Source organism: Leucopleurus acutus (genome assembly GCF_964270905.1).
Source record: "Leucopleurus acutus genome assembly, chromosome: 1".
Lineage (NCBI taxonomy): Eukaryota > Metazoa > Chordata > Mammalia > Artiodactyla > Delphinidae > Leucopleurus > Leucopleurus acutus.
This window is the reverse complement of record NC_139142.1, coordinates 131,183,999-131,195,670: the sequence shown is the minus strand read 5'-3', so window position 1 is coordinate 131,195,670 and position 11,672 is coordinate 131,183,999. Positions and strand designations below refer to the sequence as shown.

The 11,672-nt window shown below is 47.0% G+C and overlaps 2 protein-coding genes across 2 annotated transcripts in view; one reads left to right on the top strand and one right to left on the bottom strand.

Moving 5' to 3' along the window:
• Positions 1-213: 213 nt before the first annotated feature.
• Positions 214-1,958, bottom strand: C2CD4A (C2 calcium dependent domain containing 4A). The gene is made up of 2 exons (XM_082840051.1): positions 1,862-1,958; positions 214-1,391 (listed from the first exon to the last, which is right to left on the bottom strand). The coding sequence occupies exons 1-2, from the start codon at positions 1,876-1,878 to the stop codon at positions 224-226; spliced, it is 1,185 nt and encodes a 394-aa protein (XP_082696177.1). The 5' UTR covers positions 1,879-1,958; the 3' UTR covers positions 214-223.
• A 7,228-nt stretch (positions 1,959-9,186) lies between these two features.
• Positions 9,187-11,672, top strand: part of VPS13C (vacuolar protein sorting 13 homolog C) — a 172,940-nt gene continuing 170,454 nt past the window's right edge. The window contains exon 1 of the mRNA XM_082842024.1: positions 9,187-9,314. Coding sequence (XP_082698150.1) covers positions 9,215-9,314 — 100 coding nt within the window. The 5' untranslated portion in view covers positions 9,187-9,214. The remainder of the gene's footprint in view (positions 9,315-11,672) is intronic.

The window sequence follows — 11,672 nt, the reverse complement described above, 5'->3', positions numbered from 1 at the left end:
CTATCAACATTGGGAAACACCACTGCAAAACAGCATACCGTTTACTTAAAAAGAATATTGACAGTATGTACACAAAATATAACACCCTTTACAGTGGTAATTAATACAGTATTATCTCTGCCAACACTAGACTGAAACAAAGGCCAGAGTAGAATAATAAAAACACGTTTATTTTGTACAAATCGGCTGTGTCCGAGGGACAGAGCAGGGGAAGGGCGCGCCCTCACAGGAGCTGGACGGGGCCCAGCAGCAGCTCGCCCTGGCCCAGCAGGCGACCCCGCTCCAGCCCGCGGCCCCGGTTCTCGGCCTTGACGCGCACGGCCTGGCGGCGCACCTCGTCTTCCGAGAGCCCGTCCAAGCACAAGTCCTGCTCCAAGACCGCCTGGCGTCTCCGCCGGAACACGGCGCCCCGCAGCCGGCGCGTCTGGCCCGGCGGCTGCAGGACGAAGCTGACGTGGCAGCCGACGGGGGCGCGGGGCTCGGCGGCCCCACCGGCCGGGCCCTCGGCGTGGAGCAGCCGGACGCGGAGGCGCCCGCTGTCCCGACTGTACTCGGCGCCCAAGCGCAGGGCGCCGCCGGCGCGGTCCAGAGTCACGGTGCCCTCGGCCTCCAGGCGCTCGGGCCGCGGGTCGGGGGGCGGCGGAGGGGACGTGGCGGGGGCCTGAGCCGGGGACAGGGAGCCGGTGCCGCGCTCGTCGTCGTCGTCGTCCCCGTCCCCGCTGGCGACGGAGCGGGCACTGGCCAGGCCGCTGCTCCTCTGCGCGCAGCGCAGCAGCCCCTCGGGAGCGCGCAGGAGGCGGCTGCCGCGGGGTCGGAGAGTGAGCATGTCCAGGTGCGGGCGGGAGCCGCCGAGGGCCGCCGGGGGCACAGCAGGGACTCTTCCCGGGGGCACGAGGGGGCCGTCTCCGACGCCGCCTCCGACGGTGCGCGCCCGGGGTCGGAGCGCGGGCAGGAGCGGGGCGGCCCCCGGGCCCCGGAGGAAGAGCGACTCCCTGCGGCGGGTGTGCGGGCTCTCGAGCAGCGCGCAGAAGCCATAGGCTGTACGTGCCCGGGGCAGGGGAGGCAGCGAGAGCGCAGCCTGCGATCGTGGGTCCCAGTCCGTGCGCCCCGCGCCGTCGTCTGTCCCTGCTTTTTCGCCCCTGTTGTCTTGGATTGCAGCCAGGGTCGGGCAGGGCGCGAGTCGCGGGGGTATGCAGAACTCGGGGATGCGGTCCGGGGTGAGCACGTTTGCGCACCGGGAGGGCCTGAGAGCAGTGGCTCGGCTGGCCTGATCCTGGAAAAGCCGGTTTCTGCCCCGCAGGAGGTGCTCGGGTCCCAAGCGGAGCCGCTCCAGGCACCACATCAGGCAGCAGGTGCCGGTTGCAGAGGAACCTCTGCTGGAGCTGGTCAGCCTGCAATGCACAAGCACACACGGATCGTCATAGTGAGCCCTGCTGGGCGCAGCAATGCCAGTCTCTTCTACTCATGGGGTGCTTCCTCCTGCCTCCCCCAGACCAGGCAAATTGCCCCTCACGCTGCTGTTGCAAATCTTTCAGTGTTTCCCTGACGGTAAAACAATCGTTCTTCTCTCTTCTGTAGTAGTGTACACTTTGGGTTTGTTGCCTTAATCTAGACCTGTCCTCGCTGGCCTCGGGAGGAGATTCTCAAAATGTTTGCCTCGCGCTGTCCTCGGTGCCAAGTGGCACTATGCTTGTGCAATAGTTTCCTGAATCCTTGGATTATTGCACTCAGATCCTCAGAGAGAATTAAAATAATTATTATCCTTTCCAGGATATTCGGCTTGCTCCCCGCTTAAAGTGCAAAGAGCCTCAAACGAGTCCCTGAGGGAGTTAAGCAAGGTTATAGGTCTCTCATAATGTACCTGGGGTCCAGCGTCATATAGGTCTCCGCACCGATCCGCCTGGGGCACCAACCTCTACAGGCGTACAGCCTCTGGGAAGATCAAAGCTCGTGTGGCGGGGTTCTGTACAGCTTAAAGGCAGTCGGCTTGAGCCTTTATACCTGGGGCCTGGGACGCCCGCCAGTGGGCTGGCCGGATTGGCACTGATAGGTAACCTGACGACAGGCCTTCCAACTTTCCCTCTGCCACGTGGCTGGATCCGCTTTCTCTCCTGCTTCAGGTAGGGATGTTTCTGTTTACTCACGTGCAAAAAGTCTTTACTATACGGCAGAGTCATTGTGAGGATCGATGGACATAATGAGTGTGAATCACAGAAGCACTCTACACCCACCAATAAGAGGAGATAGAAGTCGAATCTGTCTTGTTCTTACTTAATATCCTCCCCCAAATCCAGCCCTTAGTTTGCCCAGCTTTCGAAGTTCCTTACCTACCTTCTGGTTTTCTGTTCTGATTTTAAATCGTTTTTGTTTGTTGATTACAAACCACTCTGGATACAGGGAACCTTATGGGCTGCTGTAAATATTCTGTATCTTGATCTGGGTGGGGTTACTGGGGTGTATCCATATGTAAAAAAAAATGATCTAGCATACACTTAAGATTAGATATAAGATTGTGTCTTATACCTCAATTTAAAAAATAACAACCCACTTCTTAAACCTTGTGCGCTGATGTTTTAATTGGGAAAATATACTCCTGCATACAACTGGGCTGTTGGAACCATCCTTTGACGGCACGTTTGTAGGCTGTGCCCACCTGAGACATCCTTTTCCTCTCTTTTGAAAACTGACCTGTGTTCACTTTGTAAGAGACCTGCTTCCAACTAGCTTAGGTTGAAAGAGATCTGAGGCATTTTGTTCAGCGTTTGGGTGTACACTATTTCTGCCTAAGATACCGCCTTGCAAATTAATTGCTTATCCAAATGATGTTCAGTAAATTAAACTGAACTCATGCAAAGGTGATTTTAGGATGGAGCATGTGCATTTTGTTTCCAGGATATATACGTACACAGCCACCGTACTTGATGATTTACATATAGTCTCTGGAATAGTCACATAAACCCTGCAAATTATGATTATTCCTAGTAAGGTATCCAAGTTCACATAATGATGGGAAATGGAAGAAAAATACATACTGATGGGCATAAATGAGTTGTTTTGGGGATTAAACAACTCTAATAAGGTAAAATACTTAGCACTGTGCTTGGAACATGGTAAGTGCTAAATACATATAAACTGTGATTATTATTATCATTAATAAAAATAGAAGGGAGGGACTTCTCTGGTGGTGCAGTGGTTAAAACTCTGCACTCCCAATCCAGGGGACACGGGTTCGTGCCCTGGTCCAAGAAGATCCCACATGCTGCGGAGCAACTAAGCCCGTGCACCACAACTACTGAGCCTGCACTCTAGACCCCGCAAGCCACAACTACTGAGCCCATGTGCTTCAACTACTGAAGCCCGCGCACCTAGAGCCCGTGCTCCTCAACAAGAGAAGCCACCGCAATGAGACGCGCACCGCAACGAAGAGAAGCCCCCGCTCCACACAACTAAAGAAAGCCCACGTGCAGCAACGAAGACCCAACACAGCCTAAATAAATAAATAAATAAAATAAATAGGAAAAAGAAAAGGAAAGAAAAGAAAATTAAGTCCGAAATCAGTGGTTTTGACTCTAGAATGGCCGCTCACTATGTGACCATGAGCAAGTTACTTAACCTTTCCAAGCCACAGTATCAAATGTAAAATTAGGAGGTGGGGACTTTGGGAGGTAATGAGATTAATGACCTTATAAAAGAGACCCAGGAGAGCTCCCTTGCCCCTTCTGATAATAATAGTATCTATCTATCTATAAAATAAGATAATGCAGGTGAAAACTTTAGCATAGAGCCTGATATACACAATGTCAGATATTTATTGTTACTACAGAAGAGAGCAAATGTTCGTTAGTCCATTTATTCATTCAAAGCAATATTTACTGAATGCCTCCTGGGTTTCAGGCACTGTGCTAGGCAGGTAGGTCCAGGCTGTACAAGATCATATCAACTATGTACATCTGTCAGAGGAGAAATGAAATGATGAGGATGACATATTTGAACTCCATCTGGCTGAGGCAGAAATGAGAAGAGACTATTGCACACTATTTATATATTTAGTCTGGGGGCAGGGTTGATGTGTCCCTGGGTTTGCCATGCCCTTGACTAGCTACTTGTTTGTCTTTATATGAGCTCCACTCCTGGCCAAAATTCTTGGTCCAGTGCCAAATCTGTTGCAGAATGATTACCAAATTATATACTTGAGGGTCACGTGAATATGTTTTGACTCATCTTTTCTCAGGAGACAAGATGCTGTTAGCTCAGCAAATGAGAGCCCAGAAACCCCTAGGTTAAAATGGTGAGGCTCACAATCTGAGAAGTTGTCTGAGAAGTTGTTAAGCAGAGCTGTGTCATGAAGGGAGAGATGATTTAGGGGTAAAGAAACATAAACTTTGGAGTTGATCTATCCTAGGTTCAAATGTTATGCAACTTTTTAACTATGGAACTGTGAGCAAGTTAATTAATTTCTTTGAGCTGAAGTTGTATAATGGGGGTTATAATACCTACCACACAAGATTGTTGTGAGGGTTAAAAATGCATGAAATGCCTGGCATACAGTAAGTGTGGCTATCACTTAGCTGTTATTATTATACAGGTCTGCGTGGCTAGGAATTAGGTGATTCACACATGGATTCCCTTAAAAACATTTCTCTTTCTGGCCAAGCCAAGCAGCATTGCTTTGTTTTTATTAATCATTCACCTTCTTTAATAACACTTTGGAAGCATTTTCTATATAAGGTTTCTTGAAACAGCAGAGACATGCCCTCGCATGGCTGGTCCCCTGTGACCACATTAAGCCTTATGTTTTACTTACCTTGGAAGCGTGGGCCATGCAGTACTTGGGAGGATGGTGTAACAGGATGAGGCCCTGAGCCTGGAACACCCAAATCTACTCAGAGGGAGACTGTTATCATAGCTTCATCACAGCTATGGGAACATTCACTGATGGAGCTGAAAAAATTCTGCAAAGTAAGCATAAATAGATCACACACCATCGAGGTCAGAGGTGCTCTTGGAGTAGAAGGATATGGAACCACTTAAAGCAGAACTGCAAAATAATATATAGGAGGTTGGGTGTCAAGGAAAGCAAGAAGAAGAGAGTTTATAACCCAATAAAATACCGGTGTTCTGACTCATCCATCTCATTCAACAGAATTGGAGGGTGGAGTAATGGAAAGTAAACAGATAACGGAGTTGGGACACCTGGAGTTTAGCACTGATAGTCACTAACTTCTTGTGGGACCCTGGCAAGTCACTTAATTCTCTCTCGCAGTCAGTGTCCCCTCCATCAAAGAAGAAGGTTGGATTAACCAAATGATATTTGATTGCCTCTGTCTCTGACATTTTGCAATCCACTCCTGTGCTTTCTCCCAGTTAAACTTCCTAACTTTTCTGAAAACCCATGCTGTCATGCTTATTCTCTAGCTTTCCCCTCCATTTCCTTTTCCCCCCAAATCCCTTTTGCTTTTCTCAGCAAACTCCAGGGCTGGGGAATGGGGTGTGGGTATGAGGTAGTAGTGTGACATTGGAATTTCTTATTTTTCAATTTTTAAGCAAGAGTGTTAATTTTTAAAAAGTGTCCCTAATTTTGACTTTTGTTTTTAACAGGAAGAATATTTTGCTCATTTGTTTTTATTGCTCAGTCCCTCCTTGCAGTTTAGCTTTGCAAACCTTCTCATTGTTCTGAAGCAAGAGCCATAATTACTAGAATGTTCATTTCCTTTAGTTAACCTTTGTATCCAAATTCCTTTTGGTATCTGTGCGTTAGAGTGCTAATGGTGTTTCTTTTTAATTTTATTTTATTTTAGGCTGCGTTGGGTCTTTGTTGCTGAGCACAGGCTTTCTCTAGTTGTGGCGAGCGGGGTCTACTCTTCATTGTGGTGCGCAGGCTTCTCAATGCGGTGGCGGCGTCTTGTTGCGGAGCACGGGCTCTAGGCGCGCAGGCTTCGGTAGTTGTGGCTCGTGGGCGCTAGAGTGCAGGCTCAGTAGTTGTGGCACACGGGCTTAGTTGCTCCGCAGCATATGGGATCTTCCTGGATGAGGGCTCGAACCTCTGTCCCCTGCATTGGCAGGCGAATTCTTAACCACTGAGCCACCAGGGAAGCCCTAATGGTGTTTCTTAACATTGGTTATGGTTTGTTTTGGATTAGGAGTTTTTCAAGAAGTATGGGATATTTGGGGCATTACTCTGTGTACATAATAACCAATCCCTCAAAACATACTTAAAAAGTAAAATATTAAAACTTAAAAGCTTTTTATCTTCTATGGTAATAGCATTATTTGTACTGACAATTTTGAGCTGAATTTTTCCACCATGAGAGTTTCCATTCTGTCATCAACCTTTCAGAGCAAGAAATCACCTAGTGGTGATTTAACTCTACTTATTAAAAGAGAAAAAGTGTCAGGGCTCAGGGAACTGAAGGAAAGAAACACTTGCTGTGTAGTTTTATGTAAATCATTTAATTTAATGTAAATCACTGACTTTAATTTTCCTATAAATGAAGACAATACGACGACCTGCATTACTTGTCTCACAGATCTTTCATGAGGCTTATTTGAAAATGCATGCCTTGGCATAATAATGGCATGATAGCTCATGAGGTATAACTGGAGAAGTATTAATAAGATGGAATAATGCTTATAAAGGCAGGCACATGCATTATTCTTTCAAAAGTGTAAAGTACCATAGAAGTACGAGAGATTAGGGCTTCCCTGGTGGCGCAGTGGTTGAGAGTCCGCCTGCCGATGCAGGGGACACGGGTTCGTGCCCCAGTCCGGGAAGATCCCACATGCCGTGGAGCAGCTGGGCCCGTGAGCCATGGCGGCTGAGCCTGCGCATCCGGAGCCTGTGCTCCGCAATGGGAGAGGCCACGACAGTGAGAGGCCCGCGTACTGCAAAAAAAAAAAAAAGAAGTACAAGAAATTATTACATAAGGATCAGTACTGCCCACTTTTCCCCAGCAGATTACTCCTCTGTGCCATTTGCTTGACTATACTCTTCTGCCCGTGGCATCTTTCATATCATCTTGCTGTGTTATTCATACATCTTTGCATTGTTTACTTTTTATCTTTTTCTGGTGCATGCCTATCCCAACAAGAATATATATATATATATATATATATATTTACAAATACACATATATACACATATACATATATATATATATTTCTGCATTCTCCTCAGTACATAGTTGGTGTGCATGTACAAGGAGAGAGGGGTTGTTGTGGGTAGATTAGAAACAAGTTTGGTACAGGTTGAAGAGGGCTTTCTGAACACTGGAAAGTTATTGGGTCTTTTTGAGCAGGGGACTAACCTGAGCTCACCTGTGCTTTGGGAAATTAGCTGTGGTGACAATGTGAAGATGGATGGAGAAGGGAAAAACTGGAGGCCAGGAGGCCAGTTAGAGGGTGATTGCATGGTTCGGATGAGATATAAAGAGAATTTAGGAAATATGGCCAAAGCAGAATAGCCAGGTTTGGCTGTTAATTGTTTGTGGATGGTGGAGGGAAGTATGACGTGCTTCAAAATACATCCTAGGTATTTTGTCAGGGTGACTAAGCTCGGAAAAACAAACGGTTAAGGTTTTATATTCTGTGTGCTGAAGCGAAGGATGCAGGTGGTTACTGATAGCACCAGTACTGGTTAGTATTGGTTTTTTCTTTTACATCCATTTTACATAATACCAATTGTAGACATTTTGACTTTTTTTCTTCTCCAATGGATTTTGTATTTAAGGAATGATTTTTCTTTCTGAGCCTCTTCGTCCATTCAGGCTGCTATTACAAAATACCATAGAGTGGGTGGTTTAAAAACAATAATTTATTTTTCACAGTTCTGGAGGCTAGGAAGTCCAAGATCAAGGTGCCAGTTGATTCAGTGTCTGGTGAGGGCCCACTTCCTGGTTCATAGATATCTGTCTCCTTGCTGTATCTTCACACGGCCGAAGGGGTGAGGGAGCTCTCTGGGGTCTCTTTTATAAGGGTACGAATCCCATCCATGAGGGCTCTGCTTAATTACCTAATGATCTCCCAAAGGCCTCACCTCCTATTACCATGACAACAGGGGTTAGAATTTCAACATATGAATTTTGGGGGTACACAATGTCCATAGAAGGTTGTTTAAGAGCAATTCACACATAGTTTTTCAGACATTATGTGTAGCAAAGCATTTAATAAACTTGTGACTACAAATGATCTTATTATTTCTCAGGTTCATGTCTGTTTACAGTATCTCAACAGTTTTTTGAAACAAATTTTAGAAAAAGAAGTCCTGTTCTCTAAAGAGGATTGGCTTGTCAATGAGCGGCTAAACTTTACTAACGTGAAAGTCCTTGCATTATAAAAGCCCCACTTTCAAAGCTTTGCCACACCAGAAACAGTTCAATGATTGCATGAAAGAGATAAATACACCTACACCTAAAGGAAAAAAAGGAAGTACTACGTCGTTTTATTTCCCTACCGAGGTATGTAACTAAGAAGTGGCTTATGAGTTAACTAAGAGCCACTTAGCAACAGAAGGGAGTAAAAGAACGAGTTAACGAAATGCACATTCAGTTCCCATTCTATCTGCCATCTTATGATGCGGCTCTGTTCCTCCTCCTCCCACTTGTGAATTATTAGTGTGTTTTCAGGAAGCAAAAATAAGCGGAGAGATGGTCCTAGGCGGAGCTGATATGTAGCAGGAGGAGGGTGCAGCGTCTCCTTTTTTGCCCTCCTGAAGGGGTGGTTACTTAGGAGGCGCTCAGGGTGCACTGGAGGCCTGGGAAGCGCCGGGCACCCATAGGGTCGGCTCCGAGGCCGCAGAGCTGCTTCCCGCGGGAACGATTGAGCCCTGCGGACCCGAGGTCAACAGAAGGCGACAGCAGGGAAGCACAGCGGCCACAGAGATGTCTCCGTGCACAGCAACTCCGGCTTCCCCTTTTCTTTCTCTAACATCCCTTTCCTCTGGGGCAGGCCCCAAACCGGCTCCGCCGCCCACCCTCGGTTGCCCGGGAAGCGGCTACCACGAGGCCGCGAGTCGGCAGCGAGTGCACGCACCTCCCGCTCCCGCTCCCGGCAGCAGCGGCGGCGGCGGTGCGCCTGCGCACAGGCCGAGTCACGCGCGGTGCGGCGCGCCGCGGGGGCGGGTCGGCGCCCGGGGGGGGCTGTCATTCGCTGCGCTGGTCGCCGCCCTCAGCTGCGCCGGGCGGTTCCGGGTTCTCCCTCTCCCGCGCCTCAGACCACCATGGTGCTGGAGTCGGTGGTCGCGGACTTGCTGAACCGCTTCCTGGGGGACTATGTGGAGAACCTGAACAAGTCCCAGCTGAAGCTGGGGATCTGGGGCGGTAAGCGAGAGGGCGTGGCCGCGGGCTGTCTGGGGTTGTCGGCGCTGGCCGAGGGGCCCACTCCGCGGGCTGCTCCTTTCCTGGCTGCAGCCCGGGCCGTACTCCCTTCGCCGCCCGCGACTCCGCCTCCGGGGAGGGCGCTGGGCTGGGCCCCCTCCCTGGGCCGCAGGTGCGGGGCGTGGGGAGGTCTGCGCTGGCCTCCGCCGCCACGGGGTGTCCGCCCGGGCTGCCAGGATTCCCAGGTTTCGCGACCCTGAGGTCGAAGCCCTTGCCCCGTCCCACCTGCTCACCCTGGGCGGCCTCTCCCTGCCCTCAGCCTGGCCCCTCTGGCCCCGAAGCATAAAGAACCCCTCCCTGCATCCCGCGTGGAGCGAGGATGGCTGCGTGGCCTCACACGTTCAAAGTGGCACCAAGGAAGAAGAAAAAAGAAATTGTGTTTTGCAGTGATCTTTTTGGCAGTTGATAGCGAGCGGGAGCTGGCTTCTCTTTAAGATTGCAGGGTTTGGGAAAGGATCGGCAGGCAGGGGAGGATCATTACGAAAGACTTGTCGGTAGGGATTCAAACTCATAATACTTCTGAGCTTCTGAGAAAGTGACAGCTTCCCTTAATATTGCTTATTCTCTCAATAGGAAGAGGAATTTCAATTTTGTTTTGGAGCGATAGAGAGAAATTCAGGCCACGAACAGCATCATCATTAGGTGCTGCTTGGTTGCACGCCGAAGAATTTACACCAGTGCTTCTACCCTAGGGGTTGTGTATAGAAGTAGATTGTAGTGTGCTTCTCCATTCTTCAAAAAGATTAATTATTTGCACCATTTACATGTTAAGCTTTGGGGACACTGGGGATACCTTTGCACTCTGCAGAAGACTTTTGGGCATTTTGTCAGCTTTGGAGGGAAATCTAAAGAACTACTCAAGTGGATGGAACTACTTTTAATTCAGTCAACAAGTAGTCCTAGCCCCATCTGTCCTATACAGTAGCCACTATAGGAGCACTTGCAGCCTAGTTAGTTAGTGCAAATTGAGGTGTGCTAGAAGTATAAAGTACACACCGAGTTTTGAAAATACTTAGTAGGAGAAAGAGTGTAATATCTCAACAATTTTTTATGTTGATTACATGGTGAAATAATAATATTTGAATACATTAGGTTAAATAAAATATATCATTAAAATTCATTCCCCCGTTTCTTTTTACTTTTTAAAAAAATCTGATTCCTAAAATTTATAATTACATATATGGACCATACATACATATAGAGAGAGAGAGAGAGAGAGAGAGAGCGCGCGCAATTGTGCTGCCCTGAATTACGGAGGAGCCTGCTTTTAGTAGTTTACTGATCTTTTTATTGGTTCTGTGTGGTTTGCCCAGCAATAACATACTTTATTTACATGCCCTCCCCTCACACTTAGTGCAAGAGAAAGAGAAGTAAAGGAGACATTTAAGGAATTAAATGGCCAGTGCCTTCTGCAGGGATCAAGTGTTTCTTCAGGCTACTGTCTAATAATAACAAATTATTTCTTGTAGTTTGTAAACACTACTTGAAATCTGAAAAGGCTCTGGGCTAGCATTTAGGAAAAACCTGGGTTTGAGGTTGGTGTGTTCGACAATCCATTTACCTCACTGGTCCTTAATTTCTTCATCTTAATTTCACCTTTAATAGAAAAAAAATACCAGAAAATATAATATTCCTATGTAATCACTAAGAATTGCTTACCCAAGTTAAAACGTTTTGCCCTATTTATCTCAGATTTTTAAAAATTAAATAAAGTTTATGGATACATTCGAAGATTCCTTCCCTCCCATATCTTATTTTCCTTTTTCTTTTTCTTTAAGACTTAGGGGTTGGACTAGGTAACACCTAAGGGTCCTTCCAGTGCCAATACTCTGTGATTCTAATTGTAAACATACTGTGAAATTGTGAAGTATACTGCCTGAGGATTTTGAATTTTTTCATGTTAGAAATTAAAATGCCATAATAATAATTTTACATCATTCTTCCCCTTTTTTGGTGAAGTGTAGGAAAGGAAACTTTCTTTTCTTACAATTTATTTTGTTTTTTTACAATAAGGTATTCTGCCCATGGCCAACATCAACTTTATAACAGGCCAGAGCAAATAAACCCATTTCTTTCAGGAAATGCCTCCAGTGGAAGTCCAATCAGGTTTATTAGCCCATAGCTGTGCGTCTGTAAAGTTTTGCTGCCTTTTATTTTTGTGATAGGCATAAAGGAAGGAATAAGTCATGAGCTTTTACAGTTATTGCTCAAATATTTTCTTTGTAACCCTAATTCCCTCATTAAAATAGAAAGGCAAAATGTGAGTTGACTATTTCTTTTTTTTTTTTTTTTTTTTTTTTT